General features: G+C 43.4%; 2 protein-coding genes and 1 long non-coding RNA gene across 6 annotated transcripts; all 3 read right to left on the bottom strand.

Annotated features, from left to right (window-relative positions):
• Positions 1-9,361: 9,361 nt before the first annotated feature.
• On the bottom strand, positions 9,362-11,909 carry LOC120640589. 3 transcript variants are annotated; one of them, XR_005661884.1, is made up of 5 exons: positions 11,493-11,901; positions 10,486-10,575; positions 10,160-10,232; positions 10,049-10,077; positions 9,362-9,910 (listed from the first exon to the last, which is right to left on the bottom strand). XR_005661884.1 is itself a non-coding variant. In XM_039916464.1 (5 exons), exons 1-4 carry the CDS (start codon positions 11,646-11,648, stop codon positions 10,054-10,056), a joined length of 336 nt encoding a protein of 111 aa, XP_039772398.1. In that variant the 5' UTR covers positions 11,649-11,909; the 3' UTR covers positions 9,362-9,904; positions 10,049-10,053. The 3 variants fall into 3 exon arrangements, 2 of the variants coding, with proteins under 2 accessions (XP_039772398.1, XP_039772397.1); XM_039916464.1 differs by having other exon boundaries at positions 9,362-9,904; positions 11,500-11,909; XM_039916463.1 differs by having other exon boundaries at positions 11,500-11,906.
• Positions 11,910-13,743: 1,834 nt separating this feature from the next.
• On the bottom strand, positions 13,744-15,801 carry LOC120642960. The gene is made up of 4 exons (XR_005662810.1): positions 15,678-15,801; positions 14,370-15,597; positions 14,255-14,290; positions 13,744-14,092 (listed from the first exon to the last, which is right to left on the bottom strand). It is a non-coding gene; the product is annotated as an uncharacterized LOC120642960 (long non-coding RNA).
• Positions 15,802-20,792: 4,991 nt separating this feature from the next.
• On the bottom strand, positions 20,793-23,768 carry LOC120640590 (putative B3 domain-containing protein Os04g0347400). 2 transcript variants are annotated; one of them, XM_039916465.1, is made up of 7 exons: positions 23,413-23,768; positions 23,092-23,157; positions 22,725-23,013; positions 22,473-22,627; positions 21,879-22,116; positions 21,581-21,746; positions 20,793-21,195 (listed from the first exon to the last, which is right to left on the bottom strand). In XM_039916465.1, the coding sequence occupies exons 3-6, from the start codon at positions 22,954-22,956 to the stop codon at positions 21,715-21,717; spliced, it is 657 nt and encodes a 218-aa protein (XP_039772399.1). In that variant the 5' UTR covers positions 22,957-23,013; positions 23,092-23,157; positions 23,413-23,768; the 3' UTR covers positions 20,793-21,195; positions 21,581-21,714. The 2 variants fall into 2 exon arrangements, with proteins under 2 accessions (XP_039772399.1, XP_039772400.1); XM_039916466.1 differs by having other exon boundaries at positions 21,096-21,233; positions 22,725-23,157.
• Positions 23,769-26,864: the final 3,096 nt, after the last annotated feature.

The following is a 26,864-nucleotide window of genomic DNA, read 5'->3' on the forward strand; positions in this document are numbered from 1 at the left end:
GGTCGGGGTCGCCGGGGACGCGCTGGGACGAACGGCGAGGCTTTGGGTTTGGGAATGGGATTCCGCCGCCGGCTGCAGCAGCGGTGTGGAACTAGCTAGTGTGTACTCTTCAGTTACTAGGTTTGCTACTTTTGACTGGCCAAGGCCGCCAACCCTAGTACGTAACACTGGTAACAAAAGTTTGACTTTTCAAATAAGGGAGGGAAAAAAAATGAAAACCCGTGTCTTGCTTGCCGCCTCCTATTGTCGGAAACCATAAAAGAATTCCGTTGACATCGGAAGAACAGGGAGAGTATAGGGTTTTTTAGGCTGTGGGTGAGGGTGGGCTGACGGTATTTAAAACGAAAGATTAGGGAAGGAGGTTGGATTGTTTTGTAGTAATGGTTGCTCACTCACTTGTACCTTTTCATTATAGGATTCTGTTTTGTAAGAGCATCTCCAAGAGTGCACTAGTACATATAAGGTTTCTGCTGACGGCCATTTTGGCTTTGTGCTGGCGGTTACAATTCCCTTAAGGAACTCTCTGCTAGCACAAATGCTCAGTTATTCTGGCGATTCTTTGACCACCAGTATAGATATATGTCTGTCATCGGTTCTTTGACCGCCAGCACAAATGTATCTTTGGTGGCGGTTGGGTAAATCCGCCAGCACAAAAACTTGATCAAACATATACTTATCAATGATATGCATATACAAGCCCATCACACTACAAGTTTTCAAAATATTAGCAATGATTTAAAGCGCAAGCCCCACATATTCAACTAAGTAAATACACATATTACAATCTAATTGTTTCAAAAATTCAAGACGCAAATGTTCAATTCCATGCCACATCATCTACGGCATATTGTTCGCAAGCAAGAGGTACTTAGCATATTTAAACACAGCCAATCTTGTAGCCCAAGATTTCGTCAATAAAAATCAAAGCATGGATTAGTGTGCTGTCCTTTGCTTAATTCACATCAACGAGGAAGTGTTTTGCCGTAGATGGTGAACATTGGTTTCGCAGCAGGAGATCGGGTACATCGACTTTCAATATAAGCCTAGTAGAGTGGTGTACCCCCTCGGACTAATGATAACCCAACTCTCCAAATGCTTGACATAAAATATTATCTTCTAAACTTATTATCGCCATGAAGATGTTACCAAACATATCCTGCAACGGAGATGGAAGTCAAATATTATGAACTGCTCCGCACAATCAAAGGAAGTACCATAATATTAATGTTCTTAAATTAACAAGAACTCGCATACCATGTAATTTGCATTTTTTTTTATGCAAGGCTCTCATAGAGACTAACAATGTCATGTTCTTTCCATTGAAGCACTCCTGTTTCAAACCACATCAAGTATGGAATTAGATAACCATGCCTCTCAAGTTCTTAAAGGCAAGCTTCCATGGCACTTCTTTCATAAGTCAAGTAAACAGGTGATTCTTCCCCACTAGCCACTATTGGAATCATGGTACCTAGATCTTATCTTGATGTTGTCTTGAAAGAGATTGTCAATTTCTTGAATGGATGGTGTTTCGTGCTTTCCACCTAAGGAGGTGTAGCATGTAGCCGTTTAACTACCTTCGATCTGCTGCATTAGAGGTAATATAATATTAATAAGGATCCAACATTTTTAATCAGACAAAAAATGAATCTTACTATTCTTGGAGCTGATATGTTTGCTTGAGGACATCGAGTGGGTCTACTCCTGTTCACTATGCTAAAAGTGATTCCAGGAGGGGCAAGCCTTAGACAAAGGGAAATCTTGATGCCCCCTACTACGAACAAAGCCACGACGGCCACTACCACGACCAAAGCCATGACTTGCCATATGCCTATCCATGAACAATTGCACACAAATGTGATGCAGATTTCATATAAATGACAAAATATAAAAAATCTAATCACAATAACTATAAATTCTTGTAATTGCATCCCAGGGCGGTGTGAAGGCCGGGCACAAAGAGAACCAGGAGGCCTAGTGACAAGGACACGCCAATGATGCCCGAGATATGTCCCAATCTTTCACGGTACTCGTATCAAGAAACTATATGTCTGGCAAGTATAACAGGTATGACCAATCATAGAAACACACTTGAATAATAAAAATGATATCCTATTTGTTGTTCCTCAACACATCAGTACAAGATGCAGCTAGTAGCCAGTATCCTTCTACGTGATCAATTGAGATTTATTTACTCTCCAAGCAATGACAGTAGCGGCAGCAACAGAGTTGATAAATCTCACGACAATATCAATGATCCAAACAAGATGTTATGATTCGGAAAGGACAATATGACCCCGTTTGATAAATCAAAACTCAAATAGTAGCAATAATAGAGGGATTGGCTTACACAGCAGATGCAATCTAAACCCTAGATAGAAACTTCCACGCGTGCCCTAAGAACACGATTAGAAGAAGAGAATCCACACAGGGATCCGAGACACGCCCAGGCCGAGATGATCTGATCGTGGCTCTTCCAAAACCCTTGAAGGTCTGTCTTCAATTAGGAGTAGCAGGTAGTATCGCCATGTTCTCTTTGGAGCGACGCTCAATAGGGGAAGAACACACGATAAAAACTAATCCCCCTTACAAGGAGCAACGGCCCCTAATATATATGCACGCAGGCATGGACTCTACTTTGGACTGGGCCACAAGCCACAGCCTGGTTCGGCAAAAACTTGTGCACGCAGGCACATAACCTGACTCCCTAGACACGTTACTAAAAAAAAATACCAGATCAACACCAGGTACGGACCTAGGAAACTAATATGGAAATAATATAAGCAAGAATACAAGTCAATAATATAAATCGGTAGTTTTACCAAATATTTATTAAGTAGCACCACTAGGTCCTTCACGTCAAGCCCTCTTAACCTGGTGTCTCTGCATGATTGATCTCGACTTGCATGGAGCCAATCTGTTAGGAATTTCTTCTCTTGCTTGCATAGATTAATTCCTTTGAAAATTAACATGTGCGGCTGGACACTACTTACAGCAGCTAGAAATTTCTCCTCCTCGTCATGCTTAACATCAAAGCATAATTCACCAATTTTAATTAACAAAGGATTTGTTGGACTATTGCTATCCGAAATAATTGAGTCCTTCCCATTATTAACAATGACATTGGCTTTAATATTTTGAAGAGCCATGGGCTAGCTCATCATCCTCTTCCCCTTGAAACAAAGCCGTCCTCGGCTTTTTGGCATAATCTCAACTGGATTCTTCATCTTTGTAACTATTATAATTTCATCTTTCTTGTTGTGGTGTCCCATGAAATTAGAAAAAGAGCCAAACTTTATAGGAGATTTATTAGCATCACAGCATTCACCCAAAGAATTAATAATCACATAAGAATTCCCCTTGATGGCTATATCATACTCGGATGACTCATTCAATTGAGCATTGATGTCGGAAACCTTATTTGCAGCAGAAGTGCCTTTTGTCATCGCCACATTGTTTCCAAAAATATTATTAGGGATAGAACCAAATTGGATTGATGATTTAATTGGCTCCTTGTAGTGAATCACAGACTCACTAGTAGCAGCAAGAGTAGGAATATTCACATCATTCACACCCTCTTGAAGCAAAGCCGTCCTCGGCTTTCGGGTAATTGCAGCAACCTTTTTCTTTACTTTCGAAGTAGTAAATACCTCAGCCTTAATGGCAGTAGCCAGCACCGGTTTCTTCTTTTTGACAAGAGCAAAAGCAGCTGCCTTTATAGCAGTCTCGGGCATTGGTTTGAGCACATGATGAACTCCCTTGTGCACAAACAAATAATGATTAGAACGACCACCATGAATAGCATCAAGATCAAACTGCCATGGTCTACCCAACAATAAATGACAGGCACTCATTGGCGCAACATCACAGTAAACTGTATCCACATACGTTCCAACAGAAAATTTTTCTCTCACCTTATGAGTAATTTTCAGTATACCACTTTGATTCATCCACTGCATGTAACACTGTTTTAGCAGCCTCCGCGTAGACAAGGATAAAGCATGGACCACATCTGAACTAATGGCATTAGTAAAACTACCACCATCGATAATCAGCGTGCACACTTTGTCTTGAATCTGGCATTCCAATTGAAATATACAAGAGAGCTGCCCTTTCACATTAATAATAGTGCCATCACTCTGTACTTCTTGCGCCAACATAGATAACCCATTTGAGGTTCCTGCAATGGAAGGGTCACCATGAACATCATGTACATTGAACTCCTCTTTTTGAGTCGTCTTCCTGCACATCAGCAGGAATCGCTGGCTCTCTGTGTGCTTTGTTTGGAGGAAAAATTTCAGCAAGAGTACTAGTGGATTTATTCTCAAGCATGTGTTAGGAACACCAGATTTGACCTCCTTCTGGACACCTACCACTAATGAACTCTTCTCTTGGTTCACATAAGCTTCGTGTTGTTGACGATCATCAAAATATTGCTGTGGCGTGTATGATGTAACACGCACAAATTGATTCCCCAAAAAATATGAGTAGTGGCGGGCATATTGCGGATACTCATGAAGCCATTCACGATCTGTAGTCCAGGGTCTTCCAAGCACCAATGAGCAAACACTAATTTCTAGAGGAATGACATCACAAATGACAACATCACCATGTCCACTCAATGAAAACTTCACTTTCACTTGGTGTGTAATCTGAATGCCCTGGTTAATCCACCATAAAGTATATGGCCTCAAATGAGGCTTCCGTGACAGTCCCAAAACTTTCACAAGACGTTCACTTGCAGCATTGATGGTAGAAAATGGATCCACAATCGTTGCACATGTACCCATACCAACTTGACAACGAGTGTAGCACAGGGAGGGATCAAGCTCCATGGATGGATCCTCCCCACAATTTTGCAATGCAGTGCTAAGACACCTCATGGTAACAATCACTAAAAAAAACTACAGAAACAACAATTGTACCGTGATCAATCTAGCAAACTGATACCACCTGATGGGAACAGGGGGTCCCGATCTTCCGTCAAGTGGGGGTAACTATCGATTTGGCGGAGATGTCACTCAAATGATCCGGCTTCTAATCAACTCGATTCGAACTCCGCAATCGCAACACCACTTCTCCTCTGGTTATCAACCATGCGCTGCACGATAGACCTCACCACAAAGGCTAATCCTTGCCTGCGAATCGAAGAACACAAGCAAGAACAAGGAAGAATGCAACCAAATTGCAGATGTATGATTAAACTCACGAGTTGGGGTCTCACAAATCGATCTAGTGGCGAACTGTTCTTGACAGAATCACTTAAGCAAAACCCAAACCCTAATGGTGTGGCGGCTGCTATTTATAAAGACTCTAGGGTCATGCAAGACCCCCTAAAGCACACCTAATGGGTTCCCACACGATACAAGGCCCAAAGACTGAAAGACAGCGTCGCAGCATCGCCGGGATAGATTCTGTACATCAATTTTCTCGGATGACTGCCATCGACTCCGGATGAATTTGGGCCTCAAACTAGAACCATTGGAAAGGTCTTCTCATTAGCTTTCCGTGCATATCTTGAACGTCCAAATCCAAGCCCGTATACGACCTGGGCTTCCGTTTTAGTATTGACTACTCTTGGACTCCGAATCAGACTCGAAGTTGAATTGGTTTGGGCCTCCACTTTTGCTGGGGCGCCCTTGCTAGTCTCCTAAGGTGGTGGCCAAGGGAAAGGACGTTCTTGGCTATCTTTGAAGTCCTCTCCACATGTTTGGGGCATCCTCCAACTTGGGCCTGGGTCCCATGTGTGGATAACAAGCCCGCGACGACATTGTAATGACACATTTGTACCTAGAAGCAAATAATGATATGTACATGTGGAACCAAGTGAATTGTATAAGAAATCATTATGCAAATGTAAGAACGAACTCACCTTATAATCAATGTTCGTATTCGAAGGTGTCATGTCCTTATCAGTTAATGTTGGTGGGCATCTTAAACTACCGCCAGCACAAATATTGTTAAGAATCATAATAGAAAATATATTAATCACTAAAAAATAGTAAATAACTTCAAAAGTTATTGAATCCCCGGATATTTATATTGCTTGTTAAAAATGGTTGGTAGTCCATATCACTTATAAGCCGTTAGATTGAGTGTAAATCTTATATGTGGTCTTTGACTTATTAAATTAAGACATGCAAAAATTAAGTTTTTCTTGATCAAATACAAGTTTATTGTAATTTTTTGTTGGACATATATATAGAAAATTCATTTATCTAAATACTAAGTTCAAAATACAAATCACTTTTGTGTATAATAACTACAGTGTAACTAGGCAACTGCAATATGGATTTTGTAAAAATTATCACTGAAGTATGAGGCACATGTAGTTCTTTTTTTTCAATCAATTATCCCAATAAGTAATTTAAGATCAATGTGTTAAATGATGGATGCTTCCATATAACCTATACGTGTGTTCACGTAACTTTATAAAATGTTTTATATATAAATCATTACTGCATTTAAAAGTTTCATCTCATAAAATAACACAAATTTGGAAGAAATTCTATTTTGGATTTGATATTTGTGCCGGCAGGTTCTTATGAAGCCCGCCAGCACAAACAACATCATATATTGGGGCGGGGGGGTTTGTAATTTTTAAAGACCTGGCGCGAAGTTGAAACGATGTCACCATGCTGCCCATAAATTCCCCTGCCGTGCATGCCCCTCGATGCTCTGCCTCCTATTGCGCGCTCTGACCCCGACGTTCCACCGCTCGCTGCGACCTTGATGTGCCGCCCGAGGAGGAGGGGGAGGACAGGAGGAGCCACTATCACTGCTAGAGGTAGAGGAGCCCCTTCACGGCTGCGCCCGACTGACTCCACTGCCGTAGCTGTGAATCCTACACGACATCGACCACCCCTTCGCCACCACACCGCTGCCTCAACAACTTTTCCTCGATTCGGTGGGTACGTAAGTAGTCTGCCGCTTACTGTCTCCCTCCTACTGTTGGCTCGCCTTGATGAACCATCTATAGGAAACGTGATGGGAACAGAGGGTCCCGATGTTCCGTCAGGTGGGGGTAACTATCGATTTGGCGGAGATGTCACACAAATGATCCGGCTTCTAATCAACTCAATTCGAACCCCGCAATCGCAGCACCACTTCTCCTCTGGTTATCAACCATGCGCTGCACGATTGACCTCACCACGAAGGCTAATCCTTGCTTGCGAATCGAATAACACAAGCAAAAACAAGAAAGAATGCAACCCAATTGCAGATGTATGATTAAACTCACGAGTTGGGGTCTCACAAACCAATCTAGCGGCGAACTGTTCTTGACAGAATAACTTAAGCAAAACCCAAACCCTAATGGTATGGCGGCTGCTGTTTATGAAGACTATAGGGTCATGCAAGACCCCCTAGACGCACCCTTAATGGGTTCCCACACGATACAAGGAACAAAGACCGAAAGACAGTGTCGCAGCAGCACCAGGACAGATTTTTGTATGTCAACTTTCTCGTATGTCTGCCATCGACTCCGGATGAATTTGGGCCTCAAACTAGAGCCATTGGAAAGGTCTTCTCATTAGCTTTCCGTGCATATCTTGAACGTCCAAATCCAAGCCCGTATGCGACCTGGACGTCCGTTTTAGTACTGACTGCTCTTGGACTCCGAATCATACTCGAAGTTGAATCGGTTTAGGCCTCCACTTTGGCTAGGGCTCCCTTGCTAGTCTCCTAAGGTGGTGGCCAAATGGAAAGGACGTTCTTGTCCATCTTTGAAGTCCTCTCCACATGTTTGGGGCATCCTCCAACTTGGGCCTGAGTCCCATGTGTGGATAACAAGCTCGCGACCACATTGTAATGACACATTTGTACCTAGAAGCAAATAATGACATGTACATGTGGAACCAAGTGAATTGTATAAGAAATCATTATGCAAATGTAAGAATGAACTCACCTTATAATCAATGTTCGTATCTGAAGGTGTCATGCCCTCGTCATCCTCCCCTTCTTGACAGCAAACTGTCCTCGGTTTGAGCTTTGTTGGAGGACATGTTGTCGGTAGTATCCAATATTGCTCCTCTTCTTGAAATTTATCATGCTTATTTAAAAGAAAATTTGGGTTTCTCCACATGACATTATTATAGATATCGCATCTGATCATATTGTCGCATAGCAAAAGGAGAATTTAGATTTGAACAAATATAAACTCGGTGTATCATGTAGTCTCCTTTACAAGTATATTTGCCAATAAAATGATATGTATATCTAGACAATCAAGGCAATTCAGCACATTTAAATTTCTCTTCTAAACTACTACGAGTACAAAGAGTATCAAACTCAAAATAACCCAAAGTATTTAAAGAAAATAACAAATTCAGTTCATCTTTTTCAGAGGCAATGGGATGCAGTTTCTTATTTTCAGCACAAGTATTTTGATCCAAAACAAATGAATCAGTTTCCTTCAAAAGTTGTGGCATGGGAATAATCATAGCACTTTGTTTGTCACAAAGATCAATAAAACATTCATCGTCTGATGAAGAAAAATCAATGAATGGTTCTATTACTTTATTAGCATCATTGGTGGATAAATTCAGCACATCAAGAAAGCTCTTACTAGAGACAATTGCATGTTCTTTCTTAATCACCTTGTTCTCTTTTTTCGATAAATAGTGCAAAATATTAGTTCCAACAAAAGACAAAACAATATCTTCATTTTGTACAAAACCAGATTTAGATGAAAGTGTTGAAACATTTGAAATAGCCCATTCTCTCCTCAACGGTTTGCTCTTTCTTCTCTCATCCCTTTCAAGATCAGCTTCTAAAATTTCAGTAGCATTCATAAGTATAAGAGTAATTTTTCTACCATGGTATTTGAAAGAATATTTATTAGCAATTATATTGTGCACAACATTATTTATAGATATTCAAGGCTTGCCTAGCAACAATTGACATACTTGCAGTGGTACAATATCGAAATCTAAACTACCCTTATAAAAATCAATGGAGAATTAAATATCACTACAACACATATGAGCTTCTGCGACGTTTCATTTATGTCACTAAAAGTGGTATTTTCATCATCCTTTCTAATATGTGACATTTGCGTGACGAAAATTGGTTCGTCGCCTATACCATATCATAAAAGATTTTCTGCGACGAAAACATATTTTTTCATCATAAATTTTATAATGATTATTCTATGGTCACTAATTTGTGACGCTCATTTTTCGTCATAATCGATACCAAGAAACGTCACGAAATTGCGTGTTTGGATGACTGTACATGTGCCACATAAAATAGAAAACATCATAAAATTTTATCATCTTATGACGTGGCGATGATCAAAATCTGATATGGCATTCCCATTATGACAATTTGATTCGTCATAAAATATGACCCAACAAAACCCATGTAGATGGGCATAATATTTTTTTTTTCTGCTATTCAGCTAGCAAGTGTAACTTACATGAGATGTAACTTATCAATCCACACAACCATAAATCATTTGTGCTAGAAAATGTAACTTCCATGACATGTACACAAGTGATGCTGCACTCAGCCACATATATTTACTACCTTAATTACCTATGCAGTATAAGAACATAAATCACAAATAGGACCTATCCTTTGTTCTCATCTAACAGTGGAGCATCTTCCAGTTCGCTGATTATCAGGAGCAGCGGTTTATTCATCCAGTTCCAGACCTTCCTCAATTCCCTATGCATAGAAACAACTTAAACTGATCAGCAACATGTCATGGAATAGGATTCAACACTTTAGAATGTTACTAAAAGAATGCATCTAACAATCAGGCCTAGGGTTAAAGCTTTCTAATTGTTTGCTCAAATATTGATGTAACAGGCTAGAGACAATTTAATTGGAACAAACAAATGGAAAACTAACTTGCTGACTTCCCAATTGTTGAGAGTGAAAGTCTGAAGAACCGCACTCCTTGCTGCACCTGAAAGTTGATCATCAGTAGCAACATATGCGCAGTATCAGATCAACCTGGGATGCACGTATGTCTTCTAGAATAATTCTAGCTGCAGTATCAGATCGATTCAAGCCATAAGAAAAACGATTAGTAAACAAAGCTTACCCTAGTCATCTTCCACGATCCCATCCAGTCTGCATCAAATCCAAAACTTACCAAACCACACGGATGATGGAAGGGGTGAAAAAACTAGTCTGAAACATTTACTGAACTGACCTTCTGTAAATATGTTGGATCGCATGCCATCTTCTCATCAATTGAAGCCAACTTCTTGGACAGAGCTGTCAACCTAGGGGAATTTGTTACAGAATGAATCAGTCCAAATTAGGCTAACGGGTAGCCCTATTTAATTCTAGCTCAATGGCATCAACTATGTATCAAATGCATGCATCATTTGCCAACTTAACTTACTAATCATATAAATACAAATCTGCACAGGAAACAAGTGGTTTTGAACAAGGCAGCAGCTACTATTACATGCATCATAAAAAGAAGACAATAGTACAGAAACTGGCAGCTGAACTGTGCAGAGAAATACTCACCAATTGAAACACAGCTGCATTTGATTCAACGAATATCTCCAAGTCACTTTAGAGACCATTGGCATAGCTTGTACAAAGATGAACATGAATCTGCAAATGTTAATAGAAGGAGATTAACATCATAACATTTCTAGACCAACTAAAAGGACATCCAGGGAGTCAAAAGGTTGAGGTTCTATTACCAGCAATAAGAGAGAAATCTACCATATATGTTAGACTTAGAGCATGACAAGTGATAAACCAAAGAGAAATGTCAGCACTTATTATCTGTATAACTTACTTAATATCAGTTCATGATTAAAAATAAAGAAGTTACTAAATATAGTTCACCATTATCCTAAGTTAGGCCAAGAATGCCACATATCAGGTTAGTAAAAATTACACTAGAAGTAACAAAAACAAGGTTAGTAAATCGAACTGAATTGGATGCTATTCTAACAAAAATGATTTCATAGCACAGACAAAAGAATGTTTGCACTGTCTTTGCCAAAAGAATGAGTCGACGTTCATTGCTCACGAACAATGCATGCTTGCATCTCAGACTATTGTTGTAGAATGAAAAACAGTACAAACATCACATGCTTTATTAGTAATCAGAGTTTCAGTTTGATCAAAAGATTGAAGTTGGACAAATATGCTTTTAGTGCCGAAAAGACAATTATATTATTAATTTTTTAGAAATGTTCACACCACCCATATATACTTATTAAGGATTCAAGACAAGAACTAGAATCTACATCTAACTAGGAGAATTGTATATATTGGCCGGCAGGGGCATCCCTGCAGCAGAGCACATCAAGGATGGTACTAATCAATTGTACAAAACTAGTATTAACAGAAAAGCTAACAGCACATGAACAAATTTCTATTGCCATGTCTCACAGATCAAGCAAACTACTAATCAATTGTCAAACTAATACCGATTAATTACAGACCAAATCCAGAACTAACAGATCAAGTCCTAATATATCAAGAACAGACCAAGAATGCATAGATCGAGCACTAACAAATCACCGTTCCTCAGGGAGCCGGGAGGCGCCAGCCACGTTTGCCTCCGGGTCAGGCTCCGCCGCCTGCTCCTCGGGAAGAGGCACCGCAAGTCCTGGCTCTTGAGGAGTCGTCGCGGGTCCACGTGAGGAGGAGGCGTCGCCGTCGATTCGCATGGGGAGGAGGAAGGTCCGGCCTGCCGCTGCCCGCGGCAACCTGCAGGAGGCTGTGCCTTGCGGGCTGCTGCCGTCCTTAGAGTGGAGGGCGGCCGCTGCCGCCTGTAGGTCTCGGCACCTCGCCGTCGGTGTCACTGCGCGGGCGCCGTGTGGGAGGGGCTGTGGCGGCCACCTGCGCGGGCAGTGGTGAGAGGGGCGGCGGCGGCCACCTGCGCGCGCTGCGAAGGGGAGCCGGGAGGGGCGGTGGTGGCCGCCTGCGCGCGCGCCGAATGGGAACCGGGAGGGGCCGCGGCAGCCACCTGCGCGGGCGGGGGGTGGCGGGCGGGACAGCGGCGGGCGGGACAGCGGCGGGCAGGTGAGGGGGAAGAGGGGTGAGGGCGGCGGGGTGTGTTGGGGGCGACGCAGGGGGGCGTGGGTTGGTGGTGGTGGCCCGGGGGTTTATATTTTTAAACATTATAACGGAGGACCCTCATCAAAATATCACTCTTACGACACTTATAAATTTATCATTCTTATCTCGTACCTCTGACATTTTTATCATATTTGCCTATGTGGCACGCCACGGCGGCCTGACATGCTGGCGTACAGTCAGCAACGCATGCGAAATGTCATGATTGCCCCTAATCTTCTCCTTTCTTCTCCCTTCCCGACACGTGGGTCCCACAGCTTCTCTCACTGCCAGGTGGGGCCCACTGGTCAGACTCGTCTCCTATCTCCAGCGCCATTGCCAAGCTCGGCTCCGCAGGCACGGTGGCGACGGCGGGGTTCCCGCCGGCGGGACGGCAGGGCTCGCCCGCAGCCAGGGCGGCTCCTTAGTGCCGGCGCGCACGGTAGCTCCGTGCAGGCCCGCACATGGGGCGGCTGCAACTGAGGCGCAGGGGCGGCGGGCCGGCCGGTGGCATTCCGGTGGCGGCGGTGGCGAAAGGAAAGGGGAACGAGGCCGGGAAGGAAGCGGAGCACACGAGGAAGCTCACTGTGGGCTCCAATTGGCGAGGAAGTGGCCGAAAGGAGGAGATTGACACGCGGGCCGGAGCTCCGGTGAGGCTCCAATGGCGACCCGCCTCAGCGGAGGTCGTGGCCCTCGGCGGGCGCGACGGCGGCGGCCGGGAAGGAAGCGGAGCACGCGAGGAAGCTCCCGTGGGCTCCAATCGGCGGGGAAGTGGCCGAAGGGAGGACATCGACGCGTGGCCGGAGCTCCGGTGAGGCTCCAATGGCAGCCCGCCTGAGCGGAGGTCGTGGCCCTCGGCGGGCGCGGCGGCAGCGGCCGGGTAGGATGGCAGGGGGCGCCATTTGGAAGACGGCGGAGGGAGAGGTCAGGGCGACGGACGTCGTGGGAGTAGAGGAGCTGGGTGACCGAGCCGGTGCTAGAGGTAGGAGACGAGTCTGACCAGTGGGCCTCACTTGGCAGTGTGAGAAGCTGTGGGACCCACCTGTCGGAAGGGAGAAGAGAGGAGAATATCAGGGGCAATCACAATATTTCGCATGCGTTGCTGACTGTACGCCAGCGTGTCAGGCCGCCGTGGCGTGCCACATAGGCAAATATGGTAAAAATGTAAGAGGCGCGAGATAAGAATAGTAAATTTGTAGGTGTCATCATAAGAGTGCTATCTGACGAGTGTCATCCGTTATAATGGTAAAAATGTAAAAACCCCGGGTTGTTGGGATAAGGACCTAGGGTTAGCCGCTTGTTTTTTTCTAACTTTTGTCCCAATTTTAGCTCTATCAGATCGTTTAGGATATTTTTAATGGAGAACTAATTAAATGCAGTATTAGTACTGTTGGTCCTTTGCCTCTCTATGCGAGGTTCTAGGTTCAATCATAGAAAAATTTAAAGACAAAAATTAAAGTTAATGAAAGTCAGCACCTCGTTAAGGGCATGTACAAGGTCTAGACAACTGCTGTCTGTTTGTTACACACGGACAGCTAAATAGACAGCTTATACAACGGGTTGTCTGTTTAGCTGTCTGCTAGATATTTAATCCACTCTTTGACACATGAATCATGGTGATCTAGTGCATAATCTGATCTTATAGCCATTGTGTTGCATACATGAGATAATACACAATATATCAAATAATTCGAATGACTCTTAAAATAATCTCGTATATAATATATATTTATATGGATAGGAATACATGACATATATTCAGTTCGCACTTGGACAATCAGTTCCCATTTGGAATGGAAGCAGCCAGCACCATCGGGCATACATGCAGCCACGGGCATTACATTTCACACGAGCATACAGGCATACATGCAGCCACGGGCATTTCATTTCACATGAACAGCAGGAAACATTCAAAGGTTCAAAAGTTCCTCTTACAAAAAAAAAAAAAGATATTTGACAGTCCAAATTGACACAAATGCAGGTAACATTCACATGCTCAAAATGAGTTCCTCCGAGTCATCTTTCCAAGAGTTTCCATCATCAGAGCCAAGTGGTCCTATAGATAGATAACAGATAGACTGATCAATTGAGTGATTGATGCTAACATACACATAACAGCAGGTTGATGCTAACTAAATTTTTTTTGCAAACTGCTTGTGCAAACTGACAGTGACAATGGAACCAATGAACAGATAGGTCCAAAATGACTTCCTCTTACCAGAACAACAAAGCCTCAATATGAAAATATAGTTACCTGATCATGTGAAACAATCTTCTATCAGGTTTCAGAAATGACAAAATGACAACTTTCTAGTTAAGTGTAGGAAACTAACCTCAATTCTCCAATTCAACTATGCCTTGGTCTCCATTCAGGATTTTGTTTTGAATGCCAAACATTATTTCAATGAACCTGACACGCATTATGCTATGCAAGCTAACAGAGCCCATTGGGAGAAGAAATCCCTGACACACAATGAAGACAAATTCCATCTATCATGCAGGATGATGTTGTTTCGAAAATAATCCTGAACTTGACAATTTAACTTTTGTTTCTATAATAATCCTGAACCTGACAATTTAACTAGAAATATAGGACCTTCTATACATAAAACTATGTCAATGTATAAGTAGAAAAATTTGAATAGGAAGCTGTGCAGAAAATTGTAACATGGATCTATTCCACACATGACACTTGTTCCAGTTACATGCTGAAACTAACTAGAGCTACATGCTGAAACTAACATGGATGCCTTGCTGAAACTAACTAGAGCTACATGCTGAAACTTCGAGATGGTAAATTAAATCCATGTAACCACATGTGGCAGTTGTGTTGTATCTTGGTGTAGAATTAAACAGGGGAGGAAATAGAATTGGAGGGAAACATGAAGTAATTGTTATGCTCGCATGTTTTTGTATGGCCAAATTGCTATATTGATCCACTTAAAATAGTAGTAAGATTCAGTTGTGTGGATTCACAAGTTTCTAATGCAGCTGCTTTCTAATGTTTCAACTTTGGTCGTCGAAATAAACAGAGCTAGTCTCATTTGATACTTGCTCAAATTCGCTCGGACTATTGCACGCGTAATAAAGAAGAAAGGTGAAAAACACAGTTAACTAGATACTACTTCAGGCTGCGAGCAATGCCTGCGAGAGAAATAGCATAAGCAAAATGCCTGAGCAAATCCCGGTCGTTTGACCTCACAGCCGGCCGCCCCCGTACCCTTGCCCTCCGCCGGCGACGGCGAAGGCACCTTCGTCCTCCGCGACGGCGGCCGCCGGAGGCCGCGGATCGGCCACCACCGGACCCGGCTCCTTCTGCTCCTCTCGTGGCCGTTGAAGAAGTAACTTGCATCGCTGAAGGAGGTTGGCGGAGTCCTCCGTTCCGCTGCTCTGCTCGAGCTCGACTGCTCCCGCGAGTCCGCCGCCGAAGATCCCCCCTGATGGCGCTGCGAGTCTGCCGCCACAGATCACCCTGGCGCCGCGAGTGCACCGCCGCAGCCTTCCGCTTCCGAGCCGCATCCGCCTTCAACAAATCTCGGGCTGCCGCAGCCGCCGCCTGATCTGTGTGCCGAGACATGGTGGCCGTGAGGAACGAAGCTGAATGAGGGCGCGGAGGGAAGGAGAGGCATGAAGGCGCGAACCTTTGGCGGCAACTGAAATCCGCAAGCGCGCGCAGCGGATCCGCGCCGCCGTCGCCCAGCCGCATCGCTTCCTCGTCGATTGGCGTTGGAGCACGCGCGCGATCCGTCGACGAACGAGACGACGGCGAGCTCTCTCTCTCTCCTCGCCGCGGGGGGTTTTTCGAAAAAAAAAACGCTGCATGTCGACGGGGCTGTCCCTAACAATTTCTTGTACTGTATTATTAATTATTTTTTTATCAGATCTCTAAGTTAAAAAAAAATCATATTCATCTATCATATTTCATTTAGAATTAGAGTTTTCACTTAACTCACCTAGCAGTGAGTGCATGTGGCTCCCACATAATCAAATGGCGATGGGATCCAACCGTAATTGGGTTGTGCTTGCAATAGAGACGACAGAAGTATTTATATTTATTTTGAAAATAATTATGACGAAACAAGATTGTCGTAAATTTTGTCACAAATGTGGTAATGGAAATGGTTATGACAATTTCTGGTTGGTCTTAGCAACGCACACCATATTTTCGTCACTAAATTGTATTGATTCCAATAAAACGTCACAAACATAATTATTCATTGACGAATAGCTCTATCGTCACAAGAAATTCGTCACAGAAGGTCATTTATGTTGTAGTGTATGTGTTATTTTAGTTACCTTTATCCTATCATAAGAATTTACCCATTGAATGTAGTATGGATGAGGGTATGGTCTTGCCGTCAAGCCAAGCTTCTTGACCACTTATAAGCTTGCTAGGTTGTTGCAACTCTCGTTGTCGATGATGACACGACAATGACGCTCTTTCACAGCAAAGTATGTTTGGAACAAGTTGTTTAACTAGTTTTGCTCTGCTTTCTCCATTTGAGAACTGAGTATTTGATGGGCTACATTACTCATGTTGTACTGCAAAATGTTAGTAATACGAGAAAAGACAACAAAGGATGATACCTATCAATTGCTATGAAAGTAGATAGTGGTGCCTCTCAACACAGCAAAAGGAAGCGTCTTACCAAGCTCTTACAAGGTTCTTATTGCCGCAAAGCTCAAGATGTCAACCGGTGGCTGGTTCTTACCTTGAGAGAGTGGTACAATGATTGCAATGCTCAAATTCTTGCAAAAACCAGAGATATATGTGGAGCTTAGGAAGGCAACAATATATATATATATATGTATGTGGCACACAATTTAGAAACAGATAGTAATGCTGAATAAATATCGAAAGCACTTGCCTAGTTGCTGGCCTAAATTTATTTCTAGGATGAAATCAGATCAGTGCAAAGGAAGTGAACAAATAAAAGCAACACAGACAATGGCAATGGAAAAGAACGATTCAACTTGCTATGTGTACTCTTTTATCTGCTCCTGCTCTTTCTTTCTTTTTTTTTCGCATTTATTCTTTTATTTTCTTCAATATTTTTTTCAATCAGGAGCACAAGAGAATGAACCACAAAAATTTTCACAGCAATTAGATGTAATCTCTTGTCTATAGTAAAACAAGTAGATGCTCCGATAATTGGATTGGAAATTGTTTGCTCAAAAACTCAATCTTCTAGGGCGAATTTTGGAATTTTAATTTTCTTTCAAATGACTTGTCAGTCACCAATGGACGGAAATTTTTTTTAGATGTCCGTGAAAAAAAAGTTTGTCCAATTTCGAGTCCGTATGCAAAAGTTATGACAATTTTATGGAGGGATCATCGAATCAGGATTCCAAGAGGAGTTACGGTTAGGGTTTGATGGATAGGATAGCAGTGGATCTAAGGATCAATGAATTGATGGATGAAACAAATCTAAACCAGCAACCAAACTCAACCTAGGACACAAATTCAACACCACGGACTCGGAAACTAAATTATGCAAAAGGCTAAAGGTGAGGGTTCTAGGATAGGGAAAACAAAAGGTGAAGTCGAAGCGACAACTAGGGCTGATTGTGGACTATGGGACGAAGACGAAAACAAGGATGGTTGAATTGCAAACCTGACGGTATACCTGAGTCTCTGATTACCACTTGATGGGAACAGGGGGTCCCGATCTTCTGTTAGGTGGGGGTAACTATCGATTTGGCAGAGATGTCACACAAACGATAGTTATCCTCCTGACGGAAGATTGAGACCCCCTGTCCCCATCATTAACATTTTGTGCTGGCGGTTTTTTAAGAAGCCCACCAGCATAAACAGTTTGTACTGGAGGTTTAAGAAGCCACCAGCATAAATATGGATTGGTAATTAAATGATGTGACTACACCAAAACGGAATTGGCTTGGCGGCCAAAAACCGCCAAGAAAAGTATCAAAACCGCCAAGGAAACGATACTTGACGGCTGGCCGCCAAGCAAAATCTGCCAAAAATAGAGAGCCAAAGAAATCCATTTACCTTAGCTTCCAGCCGCCAAGGATTATTATCTTGGCAGTTTGGCCGCCAAGTAAAATAGACCGACATCAAATTTGCAAATATGCCAAGAAAATGTTAAAACCGCTAAGGATACAATTTTCCTTGGCGGTCATCGACAACCAAGAATTGCGACTGCGAAGAAAAATCCAAGCCGCTGTAGTAATATATCCGAACTGATAGCATGTTGCTTGCTCAGACCACTACTACAGAATATGCCTTTGTTCCAGGCCATTTGTCCCGGTTGCCTTTGGGCCCGGGATAATAGGTGGCTTTTGTTCCGGGTCCAAAGCCTAGCCGGACTAGCGGGGGAGACATGGGCCTTTTGTCCCGGTTGGAGGTACCAACCCGGACAAAAGGTCTCCCTTTTTGTCCCGGTTGGTGGCTCCACCCGGGACAAAAGGCCCAACCCTTTTTATCCCGGTTGGTAACACCAACCCGGACAAAAAAGGGTGACCCTTTTATCCCGGTTGGTGGTACCAACCCGGATAAAAAGGACCTTTTTGTCCCGGTTGATGTTACCAACCCGGATAAGACCCCTCCACGTGATAGTTCAAAAGAGAGTTATTCTTTATTGAGTCACATGTACTACTTATGTGAGTTGGTAAGGAAGCCATGTGCTAGGCAATAGGTCTTGGATTTGAATCCCACATGACGCAAAGATTTTTTAGCGTGAGGGACCTTTTGTCCCGGTTCTACCACTCGGGACAAAAGGCTCCAGGGGCTTTTGTCCCGGCGGTCGAATCTCGGTTCCAAAACCGGGATAAATAGCCCTTTGGAACCGGGACAAAGGGACCTTTTGTCCCGGTTCTACCACTCGGGACAAAAGGCTCCAGGGGCTCTTGTCCCGGCGGTCGAATCCCGGTTTCAAAACCGAGACAAATAACTCTTTGGAACCGGGACAAATGGCCCAATCTGTAGTAGTGGACCGTGCCCTAACTCCCGGCCTGTGCCGCCGCCCCCGACCGCATCCCAGCTCCCGGATCGCGCCGCCGCCCTCGACCGCATCCCAGCTCCGGACCGCACCCCACCTCCCCGACCGTGCCCAAGTTGCTGCTGGATAGCGCTGCCGCCCTCGGTCGGGCCCCAGCTCTTGAACTGCTCCCGGATCGCACCCGGCCGGCTCCTGAACCTTGCCGCCACCCCAGACCGCGCCTCAGTTCCCAGCCAGGGCCGCCGCCACGGATGCCAATGACGCAAAGCTGTCGACCTTCTCTTCCACCTCAAGTTCATCAACATCACTTGAGTTTGAAGGAAAGGTGTACCGCATGGCAACCACCACCAGCAACACATCCACGCTGAGCAGCTCCAAGTTCGTGCCTCTCCCCCTCCCTGACTGCACGAACCAGTCATGTTGCACGAAGATCATTTGTCTTACGAGCAAGGCCGGGGACATCTTTTACAATTGCCCCAACTACTACAATGTGAGTATTTAAGATTATTTTTCTAGTTTGATTATCATTTTTGCTTAGCTCATTAGGCATATTTGTCTTATCTTGCTTGTTTATCGTATTTTAGTATTCCAATTATATTTTAGTTAAATAATGTTAGATACGTGGGTAATTGGTAGGATGATCCAAGATCTTGTCCGTCCTACTAGTGGTCGAAAAATTTCTACCTGAGGTGGCTGGTAGACAATAATCCACATTTGTTGATTAATCGTGGTGGATCTAGTGTTGTCGGTCCCAGCAGTGCAGTTATTGATGTTCAAACTTCAGCAACGGCACCAGGACTGGTTTAGCCACGTCCTTTTCAGCCTGAAAGAATTGTTGAACCAGCTATACCAGTAGTCTGAGCATGAACTTTGAGGACCAAAATATGCAATTGTGTTGTGTGACATGAAGGTGGAGATGTGTCAAATGAAAATTCAAAATGGTGAAACACATCGCTACATTGCTGACTTGAAGCAGGAGGCTGATAAGAAGTAGAATGGAGCTAGAATTGGTACCGAGTTTTCTTGGGTTTAATTGTAGGTGTGTTGGCATATCTCTTTATTTCTGGATTGTTAGCTAGAATCGAGCAGCACCCGGCCGTAGGTTCTTTTCTGGGACTCCGACCGGCATGTGCTGCGCAGCTGCAGTGACGGCAAAAACCCCAGTGGGGGCATGCTTTTGCTTGGTACTGTTAGATTTGGTACCTAAACCCCCAGGCCACAATTTCATTTTCGTGGTTGTCCCATCTTTGTTAAATATTTCTGTCCTTGATCATCAAGTCTTAAAAAATTTATACAGTTTAGCAGTAATGCTTTCAGTAATGTTTATTTTACTATCGGAAGTTTAATTCCCAACGGAGACCCAAACCATTTGGGTAGATAACTAACAATCGTATTTTGTGTATCCATGTCTAACTATCCCTGTTGTAATGTGAAGTCTATCACTTTTGTCATCATGAAGACAATAAAGCTCCCTTGAAGTTGCCCAAGTGCCATATGATTGCTTTCCTTGAAGGTGTTTTTTTTTTGGTGTTTGATTCAAATGAAGCTTTACTTTGAGGCTAAGAGGGACGACCTGGGACTTATCTAGCATACCTGAATACACACCTGGCATAATCATGCATCTTGCCACTCTAGCACCATTGATCTAATCAATATTCACAGCAGCTACCTGTTTTTTTCTTTCATGAAAATATAAGCTAATTTCATGTAATTAATCAGGTAACCTTGACATGTAAATGGAAGGACATGAGCAGAGAGCACTAACACGAAATGTTCAGTAAACATTCAACAGTGCTGTTGACTAACTGACAAACTTGAATATTTCACATCAAGAGTAGCATCCCAGAGCTTTTTACTAAACTTAAAGACGGACCGATGTACCGTCATGTCATATTAAGAAGAGTACATCTCAGCATTTTTAACAAAAGTCACAGATGTACTGATGTCAGGTCCAAGCTTAACAACGGTCAACGACGACATGCCAGAGCAAGGATTCAACTATGTTGAAGGTGCAAACGTCACCTTCCTTGATCTCATTCTCCCGGCAGAACCTCTTCCAGACTGACCCGACCTGGTGGCTGGTATTCTTGTATGGGAGAACACGCACTTGCCAAGAGCTGGTGCTGCTTAGTGAGGTCTTGAATGTGATCATGGAAGCTTCCCGGAGACCAATCGCATCGCAGAACGCCGCTGGAAAACTCTGCAAGAATTCCAGCAACATTGTTCAGAAGCGTACTTCTGTAAGCAATGTCGATGATTCAAATATTTAAGTGAATGAATACTGAATTCCTGTTCATGCAAGTTGCATGCTGTTGAAGCACGTATACATATTTTCAAACATTGCACAAGAGCTGATACTATGTCGAAATAAGTACTTCATCATACAAATGTGTTTCCTCTTGTGTACCATCAGTTAAAGCATTATATGAAAATGTTTGTATCTGTTTCACCATTTAGAAAGCTTGTTCACAAAAATTATAATGCCATATCAGGCAATTTTTCATTTCTTATTCTTGCTAAACACTGAAACAAGTTTATCTAATTCCTAACTTGGAGCATATCATTAGTTTAAATATTGTACTTACAATATATGCTCTAATCATTCTGGTGCTTATCTCCTTTATCCAAGCCGGTGGCCCAACCTCATATACGCCATTCGCACATGACAATGCACTCTTCAAAGAAATGGAGCTTTTTCGCTTGTTTTGGTCTTCACTGCTTAAGCTGTCATTTCTGCTCTTACGCTTCCTACTGAAAGCAAAAGGAGTTCCATGCCATTATTGAATATCTGTTAGTGTTGATACTTGATAAGACAAAAGGAACATGTGCTTCACTGTTTAACTCAAATAAAACTCAAACAAATCTGGTTGATCTTTTCCTTACAACGGGTGATATTGACATGCCACGTCGTGCTTTCGATGACATTAAAGGTGCAGATGTCACCTTCCTTGAGATTATTCTCCAGGCAGAACCTCCTCCAACCCTGTGCAAGCAGGTACCTTCTATCCTTGCATGGACAACCATGTAGCTGCCATGATCTGCTACCATTGCTCGCGGTCTTGAGTGTGATCGTGCAACGTTCCAGCAACCCAATAGCATCACAGAAAGCATTTGGCAAAACCTGCAGTAATGGTAATCACATTGGTTTTAGTAAGCAGTTAATAGTTCACTATATATCAAAGTGCACTTTTGGGTTTGATAGAAATTACTTCAAGTGCATACACATGACAAATGTTACACAATGGTCCAATACCAGTACCGAATTCTATACTTCGTATTTTGATTTGTTCCTTCCTGTTAGCATGTGCACATTTCATTAGAAATTAGAGTATCATTTGATCACATGAAAATGTTTAATTGTGAGGAATTCGAAGCTGTCAACATAAGCCCCAGATGCCATATGACAGCAGATGTTCAGCTCATATTATTTTTTAGCATACAATTTTATCTATTTAATAGGGAAAAGGTTGTCCTTACAAGACGATGTTTGAGTGTGTTGGCATTGATCTGCTTCTCTATCCAGGATGGTGGCCCGATCTCATAGACATATGTCTTCTTGAATGATGTCTGGTCCAAAGAAGTTCTGGAGTCTTGTGGTTTCTTTTCTCCACTAACAGTTGGCAATGTTGATGCTTGATAAGACAAGAGATGGACTTTAGTATCTAACTTATTCAAATCTATTGCTAACAGGTTAAAAAAATATCATAAACGTCTTAATATTTTGCTCACTTTGTAGAACTCTGTTTTCCTTGTGCTTGGCTTCTCTCTGGTATCCATGGGTCTCAAAAACTTTAACTGTAAAAACCATGTTTCCCTCGTACCTTAACAGCAGAGAATTAGCTTCAGTAATGTCATGAACCATGAGAAACTGTGACCAACCACCTGCAAAGAACACGCCCCAATGCCCCACTTCGAGCATAATGTTATAAACTTTGCCGCCGGGGCCCAAAATGATGGCCATACGATTGTCTAGGAGCTCTTTGGGGATGTACTGTTGCACGAACTTAGCAGGTATTAGCTGCAAGAACACATAACGATAATAAGTAAGCACCACAAACTGTCGACAACAATCTGCCAACCATCTTTTCCATGAAACCTCGTGGAAGCACTCTGATGAACTTTGGCTTATGGGTGGAATCTTTGATGCTCGCGGTAGCTTCACCTGGACAAAATATGATTTACACACAAAAAAAAAGAGAAATCAGTTAGCTCATTTTTAGGGCAAATACTGGGAAAAGATCCGACTGCAACGAGAGGGTTTCTATTTTACAAGGAGAAGAAACTACCACCGAAAATTTTCAAAATGTTGCCCATAATTTCTGGGAGACATGGTTGCCAATGAGAAATTGGGAAGAAGTGTTGTTTCTAAAAAAATGGGAAGAAGTGGTCCCAGATTCCCATGGGGAATTTTGCGCACCTGCAGGTGGAGCTGGTGGGCCGCCGAGCTCCCTGACGCAGAAGGTGGCGTCGAACGCCTTGGCGGAGAGGACGCCGCGGCCGCGGTGGCGGAGGACGAGGAGCCACCCGGCACCGACGCCACAGGCCTCCGCGAACTCGTGCCACCCGCGGCCCAGGAACGTGTCGTCGCCGTCCTGCCCAACCTCGACGGGCCAGATGACCTTGCCGCCGGCTGGGCCGACGATTAGGGCCTCCTCTGCGCCGATTCCGCGGCGACCTCGTTGGGGATGCGCTGGGGAAAGGGACGGTCAGTAAAAGTTGCGCAAGCTTCCGCGCGCGCGACGGCGGCAGCGGCGGCGGCACTAACCAGAGTGTCGCAGGTGAATGGCAGCAGCACGCGTAGGTCGGTAGGTGCATGACCTTGGGCCTTGGCGGCGCCTTGGTTGCCCGGTGAAGTCATTGCCGGCCGGTGGCTTTAATTTGCTCCGCACTACTAGTGTGGCCGTCTGCTACCCAACCGGTCAAAGTTCAGTCTCCGCCACAACCCAACCGGCTTTTGGAAAAGTTGAGCTGTGAGATGTCGGAAAGTCAAAAGTCATTTAGTTGGGTAGCTGTGTCTTTTTGAGAAAACTATTAAGAGGATCATATGTCATCCACATGCCTCCCCACTTAACTCTCTCCCTCTCTCCATGACAAGCGGACCCCAGTTGTCATCTTCTTCCTCCCACCTCCCTTTCTCCCAAGGTCGTGCAGGTGGGGAGGTCTGCTCACACCGGCGGCGGCCCACCCACGCGCATTGGAGCTCGCACGTGCGAAGAAGCAGGTTGGAAGCCCAACCAAACACACTCTTAGTGTTTGCTTGGATACAGCTGCTAAAATCATGACTTCAGGTTTCTTGGGAAAAAAATATTATGACCGACTTTGATAAAAGAATCTTGGTGGCAAGGGAACTAGAAAAAAATTGTAAGTGAAAATACCTAAGATAAATATTATTGAGTTACAAGGTGCAAGATATACTCCCTCGGACCGATAAATACTATTCATTTAGAAAATTTTAAATATAGTAGTGAGAAATAACCACGATGTTACCCCTAATTAATTATAGCAGTTGTGACTGAAAACCACGCTGTTTATTTCCAAAATCCTTAGGTCATTCTCGATGGAGGTTTCATAGAAGTTTTATGAACATAAATTAGCATGCCATGTAGGATTATGACACTGGTAGAAATAGTAGCATCCATGACGTTTTTGCGTATGACGTTTTGAATTTTGTCATTGAACAGATCCCATTTATGACAAAAATTTCAGGTTCATCATAGGTCCTCGTCTACATCCCTCGAAAGTGCTCAACCGTGGCGAAAGTAAAAACATGTCACATGAAAACAGGAATTTCGTCATCGTTCATCGCCGAAACCTTCAGCCCATACGGAACAATGACGAAAGTACAACGCGCGTCACAGAACAACATTTCATATCGTCATAAAAAAATGTGCGCCAATTAACTCCTCGTCCCTACGATCGGCGCGATTTGTCATAGAACCAGACCGGCTGCCACGTTGCTGGCTGACTGGTCCAGTTTGTGTAGCTGGCAGACACGTGGAGGAGTGCAGGGCAGCAAGCCGACGTCGTTTACACGTGTAACCGGGGTCCAGCTCGATCCGGCCCAAGAAGAGAAACAAGCCCGCATTGAAAACATGTGTGGCGAACGTTCCATAAAAGGTGGGAAAAAAATCTGCTGCCGCACGGGTTCGAATATCGGCCACGGGTTCGCGCTAGACATTTGCCACTTCCCACGTGACGGTTCATTTTCCTGCATGCCTCGAATGATGTTATCTCTTTATTCTTTGTAGGAACACGATTTAGGACATGACATGCAGTCAATATAGCCTCATCCCACCATTCCTTGGAAAGTCCCGCAGTATCTAACATGGCGTTAACCAAATCAATTAGAGTGCGGTTTTTTCTTTCGGCAACCCCATTTGACTGAGGTGAATAGAGAGACATCCTCTCATGAATAATACCATGTTCCTCGTAGAATGAAGTGAAATTATTTGAGAAGTACTCACCACCATGATCCGACCTAACTCTTTTGATCTTTGTCTCAAGTTGGTTTTCTACTTCAGTTTTATAGATTTTAAAGTAGTGTAAAGTTTCATCCTTTGACTTCAACAAATAGATGTAACAATGCAATCATCGATTAAAGTCATGAAATATTTTTTACCACCTTTTGTCAACACATCATTCATTTTGCACAAATCGGAATGAACTAATTCAAGAGGTGCCAAGTCTCTCGCCTCAGCAGCCTTGTGTGGCATGCGAGTTTATTTTGATTCAACACATACATGGCATTTAGAATTTTTGACAAAGGTAAATTTTGGAATTAAACTTAAATTAGCTAGCCGCATCATACAACCAAAATTAACGTGACAAAGCCTCGAGTGCCAAACATTTGATTCACCAACATTAACAACATTGTTCACAACTTTATTACAATCATCTGACAAAGACAAGCGGAACAAGCCTCCGCTATCATAACCTTTTCCAATAAAAGTACCAAATTTAGACAAGACATATTTATTGGACTCGAAGACTAACTTATAACCATCTCTACACGGTAGAGCCGCTGAATAGATTCTTCTTGATGGTGGGGACATGCTGCACGTTCTTCAAGTGCACGGTCTTCCCCGAAGTAAACTTCAGATTTACCGTACCAACACCAAGACCACGCGCATGTGATCCCTTCCCCATCAACAAGGAGGTAGTCCCTCCGACCTGGTAAGAAGAAAACAAAGAAGCATCAGCACACACATGAATATTAGCCCTAGTAAATTGATGGGTGAAACAAATCTAAACCAGCAACGAAACTCGACTTGGAACACAAACTCAACATTATGGACTCTAAAACTAAATTATTCAAAGGCTAAAGGCGAGGGTTCTAGGATGGAGAAATTAGCACAATGGTGAAAAGGAAGGCGACAGAATTATGGTTGATTGTGAACTATGGGATGAAGATGAAACAAGGATGGTGGAAGTGCAAATTTGATGGTATACCTGAGTCTCTGATTACCACATGATTGGTTACGTGAGGGTGCCCGATCTTCCGTTAGGAGGATAACTATCGATTTGTCGGCAACACGACACAAGTGATCTAGCTTCCGATCAATAAGATCCAAGTCCGTAATCGACCACATTGTCTCTTGCTTATCAACCATGCGCTGCCCGGTTGACCTCACCACGAAGGCCAATCCTTGCTTGTGAATCGAAGAACACAAGCAAGAATAAGGAAGAACGCAACTCAATTGCAAAAATCCTTGGATTAAGCACTCAAATGTGGGGTCTCACAAACTGGTGAGGGCAAAACTGTTCTTAATAGAATAATCTAAGCAAAACCCAAAACTAACTAGGGCGACAACTACTGAATACAAAGGGTTAGGGACGACCTCAAAACCCTGATCACGTCCCTAATGGATC

Source organism: Panicum virgatum, chromosome 7K (assembly GCF_016808335.1).
Source record: "Panicum virgatum strain AP13 chromosome 7K, P.virgatum_v5, whole genome shotgun sequence".
NCBI classification, from domain to species: Eukaryota; Viridiplantae; Streptophyta; class Magnoliopsida; order Poales; family Poaceae; genus Panicum; species Panicum virgatum.

Coding starts and splice junctions, on each gene's coding strand:
- LOC120640590 (XM_039916465.1), bottom strand. CDS start 22,956: ATGGCCATCATTTTGGGCCCCGGCGGCAAAGTTTATAACATTATGCTC. Junction 22,628..22,724: donor GGAAAACAGAGTTCTACAAA/GTGAGCAAAATA, acceptor TGTCTTATCAAG/CATCAACATTGCCAACTGTT. Junction 22,117..22,472: donor ACACACTCAAACATCGTCTT/GTAAGGACAACC, acceptor CCATTACTGCAG/GTTTTGCCAAATGCTTTCTG.
- LOC120640589 (XM_039916464.1), bottom strand. CDS start 11,648: ATGCGAATCGACGGCGACGCCTCCTCCTCACGTGGACCCGCGACGACT. Junction 10,576..11,499: donor TCCCGGCTCCCTGAGGAACG/GTGATTTGTTAG, acceptor TAACATTTGCAG/ATTCATGTTCATCTTTGTAC. Junction 10,233..10,485: donor ATGCAGCTGTGTTTCAATTG/GTGAGTATTTCT, acceptor AAATTCCCCTAG/GTTGACAGCTCTGTCCAAGA.